Source organism: Colossoma macropomum, unplaced genomic scaffold (genome assembly GCF_904425465.1).
Source record: "Colossoma macropomum unplaced genomic scaffold, Colossoma_macropomum, whole genome shotgun sequence".
Classification (NCBI taxonomy): domain Eukaryota; kingdom Metazoa; phylum Chordata; class Actinopteri; order Characiformes; family Serrasalmidae; genus Colossoma; species Colossoma macropomum.
In genome coordinates, this window is record NW_023494806.1 from 10,787,593 (window position 1) to 10,809,175 (window position 21,583).

General features: G+C 39.4%; 1 protein-coding gene across 5 annotated transcripts in view; it reads right to left on the reverse strand.

Moving 5' to 3' along the window:
* Nucleotides 1–5,662: 5,662 nt before the first annotated feature.
* grin1b (glutamate receptor, ionotropic, N-methyl D-aspartate 1b) overlaps nt 5,663–21,583 on the reverse strand; it is a 31,432-nt gene continuing 15,511 nt past the window's right edge. For 2 of the 5 annotated variants that reach the window (XM_036598431.1, XM_036598429.1), the window contains 8 exons: nt 21,008–21,126; nt 20,096–20,208; nt 19,822–19,970; nt 18,979–19,136; nt 17,432–17,593; nt 17,178–17,287; nt 16,286–16,431; nt 5,663–8,357 (listed from right to left, as the gene is read on the reverse strand). In XM_036598431.1, coding sequence (XP_036454324.1) covers nt 8,292–8,357; nt 16,286–16,431; nt 17,178–17,287; nt 17,432–17,593; nt 18,979–19,136; nt 19,822–19,970; nt 20,096–20,208; nt 21,008–21,126 — 1,023 coding nt within the window. In that variant the 3' untranslated portion in view covers nt 5,663–8,291. Of the gene's footprint in view, nt 8,358–10,548; nt 10,997–16,285; nt 16,432–17,177; nt 17,288–17,431; nt 17,594–18,978; nt 19,137–19,821; nt 19,971–20,095; nt 20,209–21,007; nt 21,127–21,583 lie in introns of those variants that run through there. The other 3 variants (XM_036598427.1, XM_036598430.1, XM_036598432.1) reach the window with 2 other exon arrangements.

Here is a 21,583-nt window from a genome sequence, read left to right on the forward strand (position 1 = left end):
GCTCAATTTGCAGTTAACTGACCAAAATGATTGTCTGGTTGGCTGGTGCTGATTTATCATTTATCAAAAATGATGAATCAGACGCAGAGAAGTTCGTACGTCATTAAAGGTGGTCAAATCTGCTGTTTTTCTAAAGTTGTCGATTGATTCGTTGAATTGAATAATTTAATTAATTAATTTCCACATAGTATGTCAGAATGTCATCATGACTCAAAATATCCAGAAAGTAGGTCGTTATTTCAATACACTAAGTCATTGCTTTAAGATACTAAGTCAGGTTGACTTAGGAAGTCAGTATTTTGAGTCATTCTCAGTCATAAAATGAGTCATTAGTTTGATAGTAATAGTAAATTAATATTTTGAGAAAATAAGACACTGAGATACTAAGTCAATATTTTGAGGAAAATGAGTCATTATTTCCAGATTCTAAACCAAAATTCTGCCAGAAAGAGCAGTCAGGCAGTCGGTCTCCTCCCCACCTGTTGAGAATAAGCTTCCATAGAACAGAACCATTTACAGGTATCAAAGGTTTGGATTACAGGCTGGGTTTGGTATTCTTTCCTTTATGTTGTTGTTCATAAAAGAGAGGGAACAGGTAACCACAAAAAAGAAAGAAAGAAAGAATGAATGAAAGATAGAATGGGAAAATTTTGAACCGCTAGAAGCCTGTAAACACCACCTGTGGAATATAAAACTTGAGAATGAAATGATTTGATTATTGAGTGATGTAATGGAGACAATAACAAAAAAGCAAATAATGGATTGTATGCTCACTTCGTAGCACGCTACTCAGTGGGTTTACATTATATCCTTATTTGCTTGCTGCCATTTATGAAAGGCATCTTTTGAAGTTTAATATGCTTCAGGCTAAGTTCTTAAAAAAATAAGCCACATCTCAACATGTTCTCTAATCATACCCAGGCACTCATTGTTCACACCAGTTTAGTCAATACTATCATTAACTACATGCATGCTGGTGTTTGAGGCAACATATGTTTTTTTTAATGACAAGTTTGAAACTTGTCATTTCCTGTGTCTCAACCATGCAGGATGTGGTCTGACTTATTGTCACCTACTGTTTTAGCGCATCTTTGAATTAACACATTGCAGAAAAACAGGGTAAAATTACCTTAGATGGACATTTGAGAAGGTACTCCTTCTTCTGTTGGTGAAAGGAATGGTGCACCAAAAAAATCAAATTTGCACATTTTTCCACTTATGGCAAATATAGACAATTGACCAGGACATGTTTATCAGATGTTCACTTCTTTAGCTTTACATTAAAGCCGTGAGGCTACTATAATAGTCTGTGTCACCCAAAAATATGTATACAACATCTTCTATTATGGTGTAAAACTAAACAAATGCCAATTTCAATCACCAAACATGTCTTGGTTGATCAGCTACATTTGGGGTAAAAGAAAATTGCCCAAATTTGATTTTTTTTTTTCAGTAGCTACAAATATGGCAAAATATATGTATTATGTATTGATCAAAAATATTGTGCAACACATGAAAATGTCAAAAAACTTTTTTAAAATGTATTTTTGTGCTTGGAATGCATTTAAAAATGTAACACAGTGTATTTGAAATGTAGTTCACATATATAACATGTGCATGTATTTTCAAACAATCAACGTCATTCGGGTCAGTGGGTCATTTAAATTAAGTAGTGAATAGGATTCCACACAGACCCCTCAGTTGCCTTGATTGTTTGATGAAAAGCTCCCTCTCTCTGTCTCTCTCTGCCTCTCTCTCTCTCTCTCTCTCTCTCTCTCTCTCTCTGTCTCTCTGACCCTGTTTGAAATGAGTCTTTTCATGAACAGCTGGCCTTCCCTCAAGCTTGTTCATGTGAAGAAGGCCCCTCCTCTTCGGTGGCAAAGTGGACGAAGCTGTTCTCCTGGTCCTGGCACACTTGCGTGACTATGAAGCACTGATAGTTCCATAACAGAAGCAGGACCATGCCGCACAGAGCCACCAGCACCAGGCCCACCAGCAGGAGGCGCTGCTTGTCCAGATGAGGTCCACTCTGGCAGATCAGGCCACGGACATGTTTGCATTTCCATAGCCATCGTTTTGGCAGGGGCTCGGAGGGATGAGGTAGTTTGATGATGGAGACACCTTCAGTGTGAGCTGCACTTTCTGCTTCGCACATACTGCAGGTTTTCGGAGACAGATGAAGCTGATTTGTAGAGAAACAGGGACAGGATGGCAGGTGAGCTTCCAATTATGAGAGCAATACCTGCCAAACTATAATAAGAGATGACGTTAAAAAATGCATCAGCACTGTGCTATATTTTTACACAACATACACACTGTGCATGATGTACATGGAGACAGTTTAATGGGTCCTTGTAGTCACCCTCACTGCCCATTTTATCAGAAACATCTATAATATAGGTGCATTTTGTAGGTTTACAATTACTGACTGTAGCCCATCTGTGGCGGTACAGTGTGTCATGTATGGAAATGGACCGCTGTAGGACCACCACTGACCTGAAATTATTTGGGTCGTGGGCCATTTTCAACAAAGCACAGATACTAACATGGTAGTGGCAACTACTGGGTTGAGGATAGTCCACCAACCAAAAATATCCAACCGAACAGTGGTCCACTGATGAAGAACTAGAAGCTGATGGACAGAAATTGTGTGGGAAAAGTACGCTCTAGAAAAAAGATATGGAATAATTGTTTGATTGACATACAGTGGTCCCAAAAAGTACTGGAACACTTTAACCACTGACTGTTTGTGGAGCAAGTCTGGAGATGATGCCAGAGTCTGGTGCTGCTTCTCTTACAATGGTGTTGGTAAGCTTTGGTGTTTACTGATGGGATCATAAACTTAGAAATGTACAAAGGCATTTGGAAGCAAACCTGTAGAAGCCTACAAAGATATTGTTCAAGCGACAACAGTTCTGAATCAAAACAGCCACTTTGTGAAAAAATATTGGATAATATAGTCTATTTAAAATAAATGGCACTTAACTGCATAACACAAGGACCGCAATACATTTTGCAGTATAAAACAAATGTCCAAATACTTTTTGGGGCCACAGTATATAGTCTTAATTCTGTGCCTGATACTCTTGTACCACATGCATGCAACACATGCCAGTCAGTGCCACTTCTGTGCTGAAAATGGTCTACCACACAAGTGGTAGTTCTGTGCTGCTCCTGTTCCAATACTGTATTGGTTAGAGGGTGGATGACATTGCACAGCAACAGATGAGCAACAGTCAGTAATTGCAAACCTACAAAGTGCACCTTTTTACTAAGTGTACCTGATAACTTGTCAACATATTGTATATACACAGCAACAACTGCTGTCTAGTTAGTGGCCAAAACTGTTTTAATTGGTGTGAAAGGCCAGCAGAACTAACCATCTGCCAAGTTTCATATTTGCGGTTCACTGTTCTTCTTGTTCTCACCCTGAGGCTGTCAGTGCAGGCGTTGCCTGAGAAACAGCTCAGGTCCACTCGAGTGTCACTTAGACAACCTGAACAGTGAGTCACTCTGCCATATTGCTACAGGGCTGGTCATTTCACAATGCAAATTTACTCCTCAGCTTCAACCATCTGCAGAGAAACTTGTTCAATATAAACAGATAGCACTATGGCCGTTTGTTCTCAGTACCCCCTTGACTACAGTCCAGAAATTGATTAGGTTGTTGGTATCATGGTTAGATGCAACCAACTTACTTTACAGCAGTGTTCACCAACGCTGCTCCTAGAGATCAACCTACCTGCAGACTTTAGTTGCAATTCTAATACACCCAAAAAGCTGACGTTGGGTTCTTATTTGAATTTTCCATTCCAACTTAAATGGTGCAGCAGTTGTATTACAATAATTTATTTTCAGTGTAAGGCAGAACAGAAAATTTAAATAAGAACCTCAGAACTTCAGCTTCTTAATCAACCCCAACTGATCCACCTAATTTCTGCCTTCAGAAGTGCCTGATTAGGTTTGGGTTGGAGGTAAAACCTACAGCAAGGAAGATCTCCAGGATGAGGTTTGGTCACCACTGCAAAAAGGTGCAAATTGGTGCAAACAGGAAAACCCTACCTCAGTACTGCTTCCTGCCAGTGGCACGTAGAGAGTGAGCTTGATCCTGTAGAGATGGAGCAGGTGCACGTTTCTTTCGCTGGTCTGCAGCATAGGGAGGCGTCACAGGTTATGTCCAGTCTCTGACCCAAGGTCTCGGATGTTTGGACTATTCAAAGCAAATAGGCCCACTCCAACTCCACCCCTCTGTTTGCTTTGCTGCAACTCATTGGCTCCTTAGTTCTGCCTGACAGTGACCTTGTCTGTCTTATGAAAGATGTTGATTATTTGATTGTCTGCCATTACAAACATCTGGCACCTAAACAGTATATGACTGAGCAAAGTAGGTGCAAATCATACATACAGAGACCAAAGTTGGCCACAGTTAAATAGTTTACTCAAATGACTGTGCGAGACAAAGTAAGTGCAAATCATACTTTCAAACACACTGGCCTCTCAAGTTTCTTATTTGCATTTCAAATGGTTTGTCTGGACATAAAAAACAGTGGCCTTTTTGAGAACTGAATATGTCATTTCCCTCTATATTAATAGATGAAAGATTGAGATAGATTTAGTCAGTTATTTTGCGTTTTACTCAGATCAATACTTTATGGGTTGTGACAGCTAAACAAATAGCATTCTGACCTCTTGTTCTAAACTACTCCAAAGCAGTCTAAAATTAGATGAGGTTTTCATCATTTCTACAGTGGTTAGATCCATCTTACTTACTGTGTTTGTACTTGCTGATGAAATGAGTAAAATCTTTTCTAACCCTAGAAGCACTTTTTAACCCTAGACTGCATAAAGTAGGTTGAATGGACCCAACGGTGTAACAGTATTTCACGTATTCTTCAAAAACTTGTTTGTGAGCCTCATGAATGAAATTTCCATATTTCTTAATCAGATTCTGAAAAAATAACATTTTTGTATCAGTTTATAAGTCTATAAGTCTCTAAGGGATCAAACATACCCTTTTAATTTCCTAGGGAATTTGGGCTATATATTTTTTGATCAATAAGAATATTTCATTCTTTGATGTTTCATGGATTAATCAAAAATAGTCATGACACTGTCAATTTCAAAAGATATTTCTACATGACAACTAGTCTAGTAAAAGGGTCATTTACTACATGATTATGTCCTAAATTGATGTTTTTTACTGTCATATTATTGTCATTTTCTACAAACATTTAATTGCTTGATATGCAATATAAATGATTGTATTATTTTGTCCCATATAAACTGCAGTTCAGAATTTGCTTCAGACATCATAGCCAATATTCAACTGTGAATTTGCTGCAAGCAATGACCTACTGTTCATGTGATTTTTCAGTGTGAGTTTTGTCTACAAATACTGTATTTTTTTAACTCTGAAAATATATGACAGATTTTCAAACATAGGTATTCCGATATTCTGAATCAGCTAGCTAGAAGACTACTATAGCTAAAATGTTTGGACCTTTTCTTTGAAGAAAATGGGTAATTTTGACCCCCTTTATGCATTTGTGTAGGTTTCTTGGGGTCATGCATTCTTGGGTTAATATGAACCGAATATTCATCTTCAAGTACGCAGACACAGAGGTCAATACGCAATTTAAATAAAACAGCCAGATACTGCAAACACAATTGGTTCTGCAATTTATTCAGCCCAGAGTTTGTAACATTCAGACACTGAATATGCATAAACCACTTCATGTGCTAAAGGTCAGCTCCAGCAGCCCACTCGCATATTATTGCCAACTGACTTTTGCATTTGACTTTGCTGTAAATCCTACTCTCCTGTTTACCTAACGTTCTGAAAGTACTGCTCCACTCGCCTCCGGCATAAAACTTCCAGTAGTTTCAAAAGAACCACAACATGAATTAAATATAATATTGATTCACACGCACTGAAACTAGTCCCTCATCAAATCTCAGGGAACAGTGAACCAGTGAGCTGCAACATCATCCTACAAGAACTATGCATAATTCACAGGTCAGTTTCTATTTTTTCAGTCTGATATATTTTATTGGCACATAAGAGTATAGATTTATACATTTTCAACATATATCTTCATTTTTCTTTCAACTCAGAATAGGAATGACCTTTAAAAGCACATTTGGTGGTAGAAAACTTAATGAGAACTCAATTTGACTATATTAAAATATCTTTGAAGCCTTACAGAAAAAAAAATCACAACATTTGTGTACAACAGTGGATCAGGCAGGTTACATGGTTATGTTTGTCCAAGGTCTGTCCCTAATTACATGAACATCTGTCTTCCTTAGATGACCTTGAGCACTGCGTTTGCACTTTTCACACATAGACAACAACTCCCAGAAGCACCCTGGTGAAAGACTTCCCAGTATCCTAGCTATCGTCACAATAAATATACTTCCTATCATTACGTGATAAACTATTACTTGAACATTATGAAAACATCTTTGTCTGTTTAGGCCATAGTTCATTTTCACTGAGCCACAGTTAAATACTATACTCAAATGCTTAAAGCATTACAAGAATTTCACTTGTGGATTTAATGTTCACAGTCAAAACTTCGCAAACCAAAGAGCCATCACAATTGAGAACGTACAAAGAATCCACTTATAACAATCTCTATCAGACACTGTCTAAAAAATATTTGCTCCATTTAATATTTTCGGCTTAGAAAATAATTCCATAACTTATGTAACAGGATCATAGGTCACATTCGTAATTTCACACATCGCTTAGCAAAGCCCTCAGACTGATTGTTTTAAGACAAAAGTGCGATACAGTGTTCTAATACTTGATACTATCATTCATCAGTGCACTGTTACAAGCCACGGAAAAAGACCATTTTGACAATGCATATGATCTCGTTTTTGCATGTGACCATTTAGCTAGCCCAGAGAGAGAGCACAAGCTGATAACAGAGAACGAGGGAAATATACACAGGTGTAACGTCACCATATTATATATATATATATGTATAACTTACAAAGATAATACAATACTGATTACATATCATAATACATCTGAAATGAATGAAAAGTACCCTACTGGTAGCAGAAGGAGGCATGCTACCGACTTCAGATAATGATACTGAAATCATTACAGGAAATTTCAAGCAGGAAAAAATATGAAAAACAAAAAGAGCCGCTTAAAACAACCTGTAATAATAGCTGTATCATTATATCTACGCCACGTTTTTGTCTGTTAGGGTTCCTTTCATTGGTTTGAGTCACAATGCTCAATAGTTCGATTAAAAAATAAAAAGGAGTAGGAGTTCTGCTACATTTCACACTTGGTTTCCCAAAAAGACCCCATCATACTCGTAGATCAGCGCGTTACCATTATCATTAGAAAGATTGGAGTTTATGAAAAAGTAGATACAAAAAAAAAGAAAAAAGAAAACAAACAAAAAAATTAATCAAGAGTCCACACAGTATTGTCGTCTAAAGTGATCCAGACCACACTTCGGAGAAGGCAGTGGAGAGAAGAGAGAGATCTATATGTCGAACACTGCGGGATACAGCAAAGTGCAACATGGACCCAAAAATGTGCCAAACTCTATTGCACCTACAGCATTATTTACAGTGCTGCTTGATCTACTCTGCATGATCTATTTAACTATTGCCTAGTCTAATAATACAAATAACAATCAGAGATACACTCTATATGTGCAATAACAAAATGTTTTCACAAATGAAACATTAGCAAAAGTCAGTGCTCAAAATAGCTACATATATCTTAAGTGTGTGAGAATAAGTGGAGGTAGAAAGACAAACATTACCGCATAATGAACAAATGTATGATAAGGGGGAAACCTATATTTTGTGTAATATGAATGCAGTGTGATAAATTTGCTTGAGCTATGAACATGTATACATGCTCCAGATTTAAAATTGAGTGTATGTGTAAAGCATACAAAAATGAAGTGGATGGTCTAGGTGTTTGTTTATGGTTGAGGGTCTAATGTGGCAGTGCAGTTCTTTTTTTTTGGCACGGTCTTGTCCATGTGACATGTTTATGTCCAGCGCATGTTTCACAGAGGCCTTAGGGGGAGGGGAGTGTGTGATGGATTTCACTGTTTTTTTTTCTTTTTTGTTCAAATGAACATGTCGTCGGCTCAGATGGCGGGGCAGCAGCAGCAGCAGCTAGGGATCAGCGTGCTTGGCTCAAAGTCAATCAACCCCTCCCAACCATCTCCTCCGTTTCTAGTCCACAAAGTCTCGCTCTGTCATTCTCTCTCTCACTCTACCTCTCTTTCTCGCTCCCTCGTTTGCCTTCACACCACTGTGCTCACAGAGGGGTCTGATAGGTTGAGCTGGCCGGTAATGTCCGTGGGATATGGCTACAGACGAAGAGGAACACAAACAAAAAGAAAAAAACAACAGGAATAATAATTTTTTCCCCTATCAACACAAGTAAAACAAGCATTTCATGTTGCATTACATTGACTATTCCATTGTTATGAGTGAGGCAAATCCCCCCATCCACTGTAGGCTGTATCTGCCACTGAATTATACTGACTAGACTTTAAATGTGCAAAGCCTTCTGGACTTTGCAGTCTAATCAACAGAGTGCAGGGTCACTGATTCATTGCACAAGCTCGTCTTCAAGCTTCGCTGCAGCCACACTCTTCATCGTTAGCCGGCTTTCATGTACAGTAGCGATCTAAAATTGAACGGGGGGGCTCATTAATGGAGCCCATACATCTTGGGCCGGAAACGTCTCGGAGAAAGCCCTAATGACATAAACGCCAGTGCTAGAGTCTCTCTGCCTGTGGCTAATAATTTACCTGACCTAGAAGTATTATCACCATAGTAACTGTCCTAATGACATATGAGGGCCACAGCCCGCGCAGAGCTGAGCCCTGAAATTCCAATACGCTCCACTGCACGCTTCAGATCTCGCTGAAGGCCAATTAAAGATGAACATAATATCAGTTCAGATTATTATTTTGATATACTTTAAATAGCCCCACAAAGTTTATATCTCTGTCTCGACAATGTAAGAACGTGCCTAATTCATTTCTGCTTGTCTGTGTCTCTAATTTAATGGCTGCTCAGTGTATCACTCTTTCCAAATTTGGGCAAGGTGACCTGGCTTGGGTTGGCCTCACTGACAACAACAGGGTTTGTGGGTAGCATGAGCATTCCGAATCATAGCCTACAGCGCCCCCTGCCTACAGACAGGCGAACAGCAGGAGAGGTCTAACTCTACAACAACCACAGGAGTCATGCTGGTAGAGGAAGAGAGAAGGCAGTGTGGCATGTGGCGTAGACACTGACATTTAAAACTCCATTGAAATCCATTTATAAAAAACACACTGATATAAAAGAAAAGGATGATTAGGACTGAGATGGGTAAACGTCAGTTCAAAGAGGCAGTTTGTCTGTGGAGCTCTGTTCTAAATGCCACATTTGTGTCACCTGTGTAAGTCTGTGTCTTGTATTTCTGGCCAAAATGGGGGAAAAAAAAGCCTGTCCAGATGTGACAGGATATATTAAATGCTGTGAGGATAAACAAAATAAAAAAGCGCTCTCCTGGCTTGTTATCTGCCTTGTATCTCCAGCTTCTTGTATCTACACTGGGAGAAGTGGATCTTCTTAACTGACTAACTGAATTCTACTCTCAGATACAAATGATTTGGGACGTTTCAGAAGGAGTCAGCTGAAGGAGCAGGACTTTTCGGTTCTAGGGTATGTCAGATGTCTTAATGGCAAAAGTAAGACTGGTATCATTTCACATGTGAATGATTTAGGGCGAAACAGAAAAAAAAAAACCCCTGAAAACTCAAGAGCATGTCACCTGAAAGGGAACAGGGTAATGCAATAATACATTTGCTTGTATTAAAAATAGTCGCTTTCAGGATTGTTTGTGTTGAGTCCCCAGAGCCTGATGCTCTTTCATGTGCAAGCTGGCACTGGCTGAACCTGTGGGAGGATAAAAGACTGTGGGCAGGTGCAGGCGCCAGCGGGTCCTACAGGGAGTACGAGCATTCATAGCATTCATAGCATTCAACAATGTATCAGCACCAGACCACGGCAGTCATCTGCAGAACCTTTCCTGGAAATGATAAGGAAGACGTACTTGAGTTGATGGCACTGCAAAGGAAACGTTTGAAGGTTAAAAATAAAGTGAGAGACCATAATGGAACAGGGCCTGCTGAGGGAATAACCAAGGTTATTTTAGCCTTGCCTGTTTTTATATCTCTTTTGCTTTAATGTTATATATATTTTTTTAGCTCATTAACCGTGCACTGAGTGTGAGGCGTACAAGAAAAGTGACTTTGTGTGTGACACCAACCACATAAAATGGGACAAGGAAGTGAAAAAACAAAAAAATAACGAGACTGAGCAGTGAAGGGGAAGACAACGCACACATATAAAGAAAGAAGAAAATAAAAAATGTAAGAGCGTCAAAATTAAAGTCCCATCCAGGTTAGGCACGGGAGAAAGTCCAGCACAAGGCGTTAAGGGAGAGACTACTTTGCCCCCTTTTGCACCCACCTAACACCCACCCCTCAAACCCATCCACAGCCCTAACCCACAGCCCTCATTGGCATGCTCCCTACAGCTAGCGGCTACGTCCCTGATTGGGCTTTCCCAACAGATGTCTGGATGGAGCACTGATGAGCTGACTGACAGACATGTGGCCATGACCGCAACTCCATGTGTGAGGGTGAAGATAGTCTGAGATGAGACGTCGTTTCGCGAGGAGAGATGAGGTGACAGGAGAGAGGGAGAGAGAGAGTGGACAAGAGCGAGAGGAAAACAGGGCAGGCTCGAGGAGAAGGAGGAAGAGAGGGGAGAGAGCAAGAGAGATAGAAGTGAGAGAGAAGTACAGGGCAGGGTGTCATATTCTTCATCTCCTTACCGTGTCTTTGGAGGACCTACGTCTCTTGATGTTGGAGGCCAGGTTGGTACTGATGGACCTAAAAGAGGCTTTCTTTTTGGGGTCGGGCTCTGCTCTACCACTTTTCCTATCCTAAAATAAATATACAGTATTATGTAGAACAATTATTTGCGTTCTCTGGAGGAGTGTGCTTGGTTTAAGTCTCCAGTCATCACCACCCACCAAACTACTACTACCACTATCATGCTACTCCTAAGACTATTCATGCTCTGTGTCTATATATTTACAATCAACTTTGGCTGAGGACATTTTTTTTTTTTAATGCCGTCAGCTGTAATCATCTACTGTTCACTCTGCATCTCCGTCCTGGCTTTGAGTCACAATAGTGCTTTCATGCACCCTCAGGGTTCTACAGAGCAAAAAGGACACTGGCAAGCACTATGCAGAGAGAGATACTTACAAAAGTCTACTCATATGTACTTATACAATCCTGAAACTCTAGAGGGGGAGAGGACTACTGAGGATGGCGTGATAAAAAAAATTAGAGCCATCTCCAGTTCTTACTTCTTTGTAATGGAAAGCAAAAAGCATTAGCAAAGGAAATGAGCAAAATGAAAGCAATCAAGACAGAAAGAAGCAGCTTTTTTCTCTTTTTTTGTGTTTTGAAAGGTAGGAGTGGTTCGACTGTTTCATGGAAGAAAAAAAATGAAAAACCAATCAAGAAGTAATCGAAATCCAAACTCAACACGGTCCCTTTGCATTATACCCAGGGGGATGAGTATAATGGCTGGGAGGGCAAAGGAGGGGTATGAGAGCTCATAAGAGGGGGGAGTTTGATAATACCAAGGAGGTGGGGAAGTGACTTCAACCAGAGGACATGCAGTACATGGAACCGAAAAAGGAAATGCAAAATGAATGACATGACAGTTGACCTTGGCCAGCACCGTCCTTTATAGACTTAGAACCGGATTTGGGCCTCCGTGTGGCTGATTCGCCCAATTAGACCCCCATCCCATCTAGTGGACACTCATTTTGACAAAGGGGTGAACTGAAACCAGATTGCACTTTATTTTACAGTAATAAAATGCGTCTGATAAGCATTAACATAATGCTTGAAAGTCATTTATTAGTTACATTCATTGACCTTGGGTTAAGTGGCCAATTGATGAGGAATCCTTTTAGTAAGCCTGTAGAATAAAGTGCATTTTGAAATACTTGTGATACAATGATACAACAGTGTGAGCATATTTCTGTCTTCATAGGGTGGTACAGTTTTTTTTTTCTCTCTTTCTCTCAGGCAGCATAGCAGGATTTCTCCATCACATTTCACCACAGAAAGTATGCACAGTAACATTTCAACCATGGAATGACATTTCTTTTTTCTTCAGTGGTTAGTGGAAGAACTTGGATGCAGAGAAAGCGTGACCGTTCACGTCTTTTTGGAGCGTCCATGCTTTCATCCGTTTCGTTTGAAACCCCTCTGATGAGCCAGTGTCTCGGAGCCAAACAGTCCAGCCTGGAGCGCATGGATTCTTGATCTGCACCTGGCCTGCATTGTTTGAAGTGCAAATGCTGCCAGGGCAGATCTGACCAGTCATGCATTCAGAAAGCCACAGTGTGAGGCGGGCAGTATCGTTGGCCTACGGCATAGGCACCATGGGATGAGCATTACGCTTTGCATGGCATGGTTGATTTTGGCTGTTGAGGGCAAATTATTCATTGGTGCCCAAAAAATCACCAGCAGTGTTTTGCTTTTTTGCGCATGTTGATGCGTATTAATATGAACAGATTATCCACACATCTCAGTTTATCTTTGTTCCATTTTTCCTTTAGCTGATAAAATGGTGGGAAAAGAGAAACAGCAAAATCCAGATTTCCTCGAGGGCCAGCAGTGATTCACTCTAATTATACACTCTCATCAGTGTTGGCCCCGTGACTCTATGTGGGTAGAATGGGTGGGCGTAGTAACCGTGCCACCGTGTCTTTAGACACCAGTAGGCATAAACAGCCTTCGGGCCAAAACATCTCTGATGTGAAGAAGACAATCAAATACACCTCAATACAAAACTGTGGGCATTGTTGCTGTGCAGATTTTTAAATCCAGAACATGAGAGATGTGTTTTGCCTTGTGGAGAAATATAGACCTAAGAATCACTGCACAGAGAATAACTGCTACATCAACTGGCTCATGTAAAAATCTACCATTATACAGTGAACTTTTTTAACGTTTGCTTTTAATACACACTAATGTTCAAAAGTTTGGATTCAATGTTCAATATTAAACCAATTTTGTTGTACATGCATGTTTACAAAGATTCTAATATGATGCTACTACCCTAAAATTTAACAGGTTTCAAGCTATTAATCAGAAGCTGTATAAAAAGGAATTTAAGATGTGTCCAGAATGATGGAGACCTGTAGATGATTCTAGAAGTAAAAAAAAGACAATATATTTTATTTGATATTTTCTATCATTTAATACCTTCTAGTTATCAAAATATTTAAAATGTTGAATAAAACATCAGGGGGCATTTTCCCAGACCCAGATTAAGCCTAAACCAACAAACCTCCTTTCCAAAAAAGTATGTGAAATGCAAATAAAAACTTTTGTTTAAAAAATGTTTTTATATGTAAATGAAATATTATTAATTGTTTATATGTAAATGTAATATTTTATTTTTAATAATTTTATTTTAAATATTTTTTATATTTTTATATGTAAATGTAATATTTTTTTATATAAAAATGTTTTTATATGTAAATGTAAACTTACTGTACAACCCTGTTTCCAAAACGTTGGGACACTGAGCAAAATGTGAATAAAAACAGAATGTAAATATAAATTTAAATAAAAACAGAATATAATATAATATGTAAATATAAATGTAAATTAAAACAGAATGCAATGATGTGCAAATCATTTAAACCCTATATTTAATTGGTGGGTATCTTGCACACCTGTAAAGAGACTGTTAACACTGAAAGATATCTACACATTTTGGAGCATATAATGCCTTCTGGTGACCATCTTTTTCAGGGATGCCTATGCCTATTTCAACATGACATCGCCATGCCACGGTCTGTATGTCTGAAATAGACTATCTATCTGAAATAGACTGAAGCATTGTAAAAACATGTTTTGTGGTCACATGAGTCAACCTTTCAGATTGTTATATAGAAATAATGAACGTTATTTCTCCCGAGTCCATTCAGATTGTTATGAGTGTAGAGGTCAAGGTCTGTCATGGTAAGGGGTGTATTAGTGCCCATGGCATGGGTAATTTGCACATCTGTGAGGGCACCATCAGTGCTGAAAGATATGTACACATATTGGAGCAACATATCGCTGCTGTCGGAAGAAAACCTCGTATCTCCATTTGAAAATGCCTGTTGGCCTTTACATTGTGTGTAAATTTCATGATGAATGGACCAAAAGAAACGGCCCAAAATTACTTGGAAAAAAGTCTGGTTCCATTGACTTACATTAAAAGTGAAGTAGGTTTTTCCTTTTCCTGTAAAGTCACCATTTTGGAGATTTTTCTTCTGACAACAGCGATATGCTGCCTATCTTTTTCAAGGGCATCCATGCTTTTTTGAAAATGATAATGCAAAGCCACATTCTGCATGTTATAATAGTATGGCTGCATTATCAGAAATTGTGGGTGGTAGACTGGCTTGTCTGTTCAGACCTGTTTCCCTGAAATTGTGTGGCATATGATAAAGCATGAAATACGACAACAAAGGCCTTGTATGGCTGGGCAATGAAATACAATATGAATACAATAGGAGAATGGCAAAAAAATCAGACCTCAAACCTGGATCAGTGTTGCAGGCATCAAATTTGGAGTGAACGTGTCTTCACAAAACATGTTTATAAGGTAATTATTTTTGCTTTCTAATTAGCATTTCACATACTATCCCAACTTTTTGGGAATTCATGTCTAAACTGCATTATGTATGTTATAGTGTATATATAGGTATATAAAATAATGAAAATCATTAATATGGAAGGCAAGTCCAAACTTTTGAACAACAGGTTTTATGTTTACATATAAACAGTAAGTATGTTTTTACAACTTAACCTATGCTGCTTCTGATTTATACTGAGATCGATTACTGTGGTGCCTTCATTATACCAACATAGAAACACAGCTGGGCTTTTCAGTTGGAGAAAGGCAAGACACACTGGTTTTCACCAGCCTCCTGCTGTTGTGTAGGCCAGTGACCCAGCATGTACTGACCTAGACTGAGACCAGCAGTAAGGGGACAGTGATCTGAACACAGGCAGGAAGAGCCTCTGATCCCTGCTGGAACCCCACTGAGACATTCGGCTAGCATGGCCTTTCAGTTAGAGCACAGCCCAGCGTGCACTGGCCTCGCTCCGCCACAGCAGCACCGCCTGCTGTAGTGTATGTGTGTTAGTGTGTGCGTGTGTATTGCTCTGCTTAGTGGAGATTTAGTAGGGGAGAATGGAGAAGCTGTTTCTTCATGCTGCGCACTCTGATTGGATAGTGGAAGACGTGGAAGGAATTGATCCTTAGCATGGATCTGCAGTGAACCACTCATATGATCTCAATCATAACATCAGCATACTATGGGCAAAAGCCCAAATTTGCACAACAATAGTTTTCCTGCTCTGGGATATTCTACTGTGGGTGAATACAATATTCACTCACTGTAACTGCTTTATTATCATGTAATTGTAAATGCAGCATAAATACACTGCTTGTCAAAAGTTTGGGAATACCTAGATTTTCATAATGTTTTAATAAACGAGTAAGATTTTTTGTTTGTCAGCTTGCAGTAACTAAATATGAAGTTAGTAAGATCCTGCCATTTTTTCTTTGCAAAAACTGCAAAAACAGAAGTACTACCTTGGGAATAATGTCATTACACTCCACAGATTTTTTCCCTTGTTGTATTGTCATATTCAAACATTTCAGCTGTTTAAACCTCCCTTAAGACGGTCTGGAAAAGAAAACGGTTAAGTATTTTTTTTTTTTTTACAAAACCTTCTCTTCATACAAAGAAAGCCACATTGATAAACAAAATATACCCAAGGTACTTGAAAATTTCAAATGTTAGCAAGATATCCCCAAACTTTTGATGGGCAGTGGAAGTACAGATTTATCTGTAAGTCTGCATGCATTAAAGCATAGCCATTTGAGGGAAAAGGTAGTCTTTTGACCTTTGGTCTATTTCATATTGCAAAGGTCAAGAGCTAAACATGCATCTCGCTACAGCTGGCTGCACTCTTTGGGTCTTTAAATTGAACCCTCTAACTGACTAGGCAGGAACAAAATGGTCCATTTGTCCCCATTTAGTGTCAGAAAACTTATAAGGTAGCAGCAGTAAACAGCCTGCTAGGGGCCCATGCAGACTCTTATCCTGTAGGAAGAATGAGGGAGCGGACAGCCGTACCTGTAGGTTCTTCCTCCAAACATTAACTGCCGCAAAGGCCAGCTGCATCTGCTTTCTACGAGCGTCTTTGTGACGCTTGTACGCGATCTCGATGAAGATGAGGAAGATCCCGGCGACGATGCCACCAGCCACCAACATAAACACGCCTGCAAAATGAATGTCGCAATTCGATTTTAAATAAGTCAAATACTGTGACGGTGATATACAAATTAAGGATTTCCAGAGATGCAATAATACATAGAGTTATTATCATTATTATTATTATTATTATTATTATTATTATACATTTGTTTTATTTAAGGATTAATTCTGTCCATTAAGTGTTCATGAACTAATTTCCTGAAATTTTAATCATTTCAGTGTGTGTATGTAGGTTTCTATTAGCTGCTTTCAGCTGAAGGCTGACAAATTTTTTACTATGGCTGCAGACAGAGATGTACAGTAATATCTAATCCAATCGTATTGGTATCGACAGATAATACAAAAACTACTTAAAAATACAACACTGGTATCCGAGGATGTTTAGTTTTGACAGATATTTCAAACTGATATTTAATTATATTTATTTTACTATGGAAGAGAAGAATGTTTAGGTGATGCTTCTGCAGTTGCACTAAAATGTCTGCATTTTATTTACTTTACTGCATTTGTAACCCTATAAAATTGTCTGCTCCAGGTAGATTAAGTACCAATTTTTACATTTTATAAATGTTTATGTACTGGCTATAGCAGATATGCACAAAAAAATTATTGCATATAAGCATCTCTCCACAATTGCCATTTTGCATCCCTAGCTGAAAGCCCAGAAAAATGAGAAGAAGATCAAGAAGAACACAAATAATTTAAGCTAAAATATGATGACAGCTACATAAAATACAAATGTGGATCATACCTGCCATATTCTCAAAGGTAAGCGTGGCTGGGGCATTGCTCCTGGAGTCACACTCCTGGTATCTCACCCAGGTTTTATCCAGGTCCTCCATGAAGCCATTCTCATGGGAACTGTTGATTCACAGAAAACATTTGCAAATTCAGTCCACCTACACTGGACCACTTAAAAGAGACACAAATTAGGCTGAGGCCACAAGATTAAAAGACAGTAACAAAAAACAGTGACAGCACTGGACTGATTTAAGATGGCATTACCTGAGAATGGCCAGGGAAACATTTTGCTTCCATGGGCTGTCTTTACGCATGCCAATTCCGAACCCCGAGCGGAAGAACAGCTCTCCTGTAGTGACCAGGTCACACTTTTGCGAGGCTTCAAACTCCAACACGGCTGAATCCCAGATAAAAGCGTGGAGTTTGCTAAGGCAGAGAGAAGAGTGCTTTACAATGGCTTTGAATTCTAGATCCCCGGCTGAGACTGGATTTGTTAAGCAAGAAAGTAAGAATTTGTGGCTTCTTTTTGGGCTGAGCCAACTGCCATGAATCCTCTAAGCCCAATTAAGCTGGGCCTTGTTCAGGCAGCGGGTGAAAACTTTAAAACTTCATTTGATTTGAATGTGTTATATTTTTCTGTTCCTCACACAGGCCCTAAACAGCACTGGCCCTCTGCCATCAGTCTCTGTCTGTGCTTTGTACGACACAATGATTCATGAAGGTCCCCCTTTGAAGTGCTACTCCCTATCCTGCTTTGTATTCTGCATCAATATGAGCTGTATTGAATAGGACTAAGCACTGCCTTATCCACATTCTGCCTGCTGTTTGTTCACTCAGAGGAGAATCTGTCACCCACAGCACTTGCTGGTAAAACACATCACTGTATTGTACAGTATATATTTCTTTGATGCCTGCTTTATCAAACTCAGTGTTGGGACATAACAATTGAATTGCTATTAATATCTCAAACAAGCAAAGGTTCACCCTCAATCCCGGCAGTCCATGCTTACAAAACTGTTTTATTCTCTTCTGGTTTAAATGTGATTTAAGGTCTGGTTTTATTCTTTATGTACTTTGTGCTCCTTCCTCATTCGCATTATATGCCAAGACAAAGAGACAAATTCAAGTACCATGCATCCACACCCTTATATTCTTAAAAATAAAGGTTCTACAAAGCATTATTTGGAGAGATGCCATAGGAGAACCAGTTTTGGTTCCTTAAAGAACCTTTCAATGGCTGGTTCCTTAAAGAACCATTTTTGTAAATGAAACACCACATAATGTAAAGGTCCCATGGCAATTAAAGGGCCAATATTCCACATTTTTCTTATATTTTATTTTTCCCCCCTGAGGCCCACTAATGACTTTTGAGTGGGTTTATGTAACAAGAACAGCCATAATTCACTCTTACATTACCATTTTACACCCTCTCTTTATCCCTTGACTCTCCAGTATTGTGCCTCAATCAAAAGCAGTCCAGGCTGAAACAGCCCATATAACTTCAACAAGCATGGGCAGAGCTAAACTGCTGTGGGGTAAATCAGCAGACATATGTAAATCAGTTTGTTTTTATGATATCACAGAATCACACAGGATTTAAAACAGGATATGTTTGCAGCTTAATTTTTCTATTTGGACCATATGGTGTTGGAATTAATGGAACGTCTTCATACTGTTTACATACTTCATCGAACTCTTCATCTAAGTTTTTATGCTATAGGCCCTTTAAAGATTTTTTCAACTATTTAGTTTTAAGAGTATATTCTATCAATACAAATTGTTGAGACGAGTTGAAGAAGTGTGTGACTGACCCGTCTCGCACAGCCTGGATGGCTTCCGCGGCGCTTTCATAGTTGTGCTTTTCCATGTGGCGGTACATGGTGCTCAGCTCAACTTGACGGCGGAAGTAAATGTCCACAGAGCTCTGCTTGACTGTGGCGTAGATGAACTTGTCTGATGGGTTTCGCAGCTGCAAAACAATAGCACAGCAAGAGCTGTCCTGTTGAGCTCACGAGATGCATAATCGCTGAAGTGACAGTTCATCCAAAATATCTAAATAATTCAAGTTAGCTGGATTTGGGATCTTGCAAATCCAAAGGCAGGCTTTTCTGACTGTCTACATGGGATAGCAGTGCTAGGGGGAAGGATGCTAGAAGTGAACAGGACAGGCCAAGGTAAGCATGCCCTAAAAAACATGTCCCAGAATCCAGCTACCACTGAGAACATGCCGCATGCTGTGCTGTACCACTGCTTTGCCATTTAATGCTTCTCACAGAACTTCTATGTAAATCGTCCTTCCTGTGCCTCATCAATCCACTGTGTTTTATGCTCAATTATGCTAATGCAATTGTGTGACTATACAACAAAGTGTTTGAATTTAAATGTGAACTTTGGCTGAACTATCCTCATACAAGCCCTTTGAAATTTCTGTTCATTGATCATTTCAGCAGGGTAGAGGTTTTCCATGGTGAGAGAAAGGTATCTAAAAATACCCTGAGATGAAACAGGTCTGTTACGTCCTTGACCGACTTAATTGCCTGCCCTAATACTGTACCATGCAAAAGCATGAGATCTGTGAGCAGCGTTTGTGCAATGTATGTGTTTTCCGTGCATTTTTATGACATGTGAGGCTGGCCCGCCCTCAGTGATCTCACCCTAGGGTCGTTGATGCCGGTAATGCGCTCCTCAGGCCGATCCAGCACTAGGAAGGCTGCCAAATTGGCAGTATAAGATGCAACTATAATCATAGCAAAACCTGCCCACACCATACCTAAAATCCTCGCTGAAAAGCTCCGTGGGGCACCTGCAAGTACAGGGTGAGAGAGAGAGAGTAGCGTTTATGCATGCTAAAAAATCAATCATGCACTAAGGGAGTAATCTCATCAGACAGACGTGATTGAGTAAATTATTCTCGTTGCTGTCATGTACCTTCTCCAATACCGGAGTTCAGTAGTACACCCCAGGAGAACCACATAGCAGAGGATAAGGTGAGGGCATCTTCTTCTTCTTCTTCACTATTCACTTTAAATCTTCCAAACGGGCTGTAGAGGAAACATCTTTACTAGAGCAAACTCCAGTAACAATAACATCTAATAAAACATTTTGCATGAGTTCAGCTGCTGGGGATTGTGGCATATCTTTGTAGGACAGCAGGTTTAGACATGGATCATGGAATAGGTGGGAGGAGCCATAAACCTACACTCCTAAAAAATAAAGGTTTCTCAGAAAAACAATTTATTTGTATACAGCCTTTCCATTATGGGGATGTTCTTAAACATTACACTTGTTTACTAAAATAGTTCTTATAAAACCATCCATTAAGAGGTTCTTTAGGAAAACAAATGATTTGGCACTTTTATTTTTAAGAGTAGAAAAACTTTCACTAACCTTTCACTATTAAAAGTACATGTCTATCCTTCACATGTTTCTGTTGTGAATGTAAGACTTAATTCATTGCATGAAAATAGACCATTAATTGAAGCAAAATAAACTTCACTTGAACTCTCCTTCTTTTTTATTGATAGGGTACATTCTGTGCCATTTAGAATGTAACCAATCAAGTTGCTCTCTGCAAGCAATGACAAATTATCATATGGTTCTGGGAACAAATTAAGTGCACTGTGCTGTCTTCATAGTATCATGGGTTTGACAGCAGTGGTTTCTTCCAATTAAAGCAAGTCAAAGAGGTGACTGTGACAACAAGCACTGAGGGACCTGTCCTCCCTGACAACCAATCTATTGACCCTACTCAGTCTGAGGTGCTGAAGCCTGGTCCCACCTATTGAAAATTAACTCCGTGATCCATAGGTTGAGAGACAGGTAGTGATGAGCTTCTTTTACCTGAAACGGTCTAATAGGTAGAGCATCACCGCCACAACATGGACCGATAGACCCACCAGTAACCACAGAGTGCTCTGAAAGGGCTGCATGAACGAGTCCAGCGTACTGCGTGGTATTTCCTGCAGTCAACAACACGGCATTACTCACAGCTCCAACACACACCACCCACACTGGCAAATGAGCCACCATATGGAGCATCTAACATGTTCTGTAGTTAGGCTCATCTTAGGTGTATTAATAGATTTCATCCAAAAGCCCTAACAATGGATTCACAAGAGTTTCCAGTGCACAAATATGCTCAGCTAAGAGAATTTAATTAACAAGAGGAACTGTGAAGCATTTCTAGAACTCTGCTGTCTGGGGAGTTTTCAGCAAATTACCTATATTTCAATTACTTTTTTGTGACAAAGTTTAAATCAAATTGATCCCGACTCTGAGCCTTATTAAATTTCTCATTATTGCATCTTTATTTAATCCTTAAACTGAATACATGGGGTGTGACTCTGACCCCTAACTGCACTAAACGATGTGATGTTTAATGCTGTCAGGATTAATCAAGGTCAAAAATAATCTGGA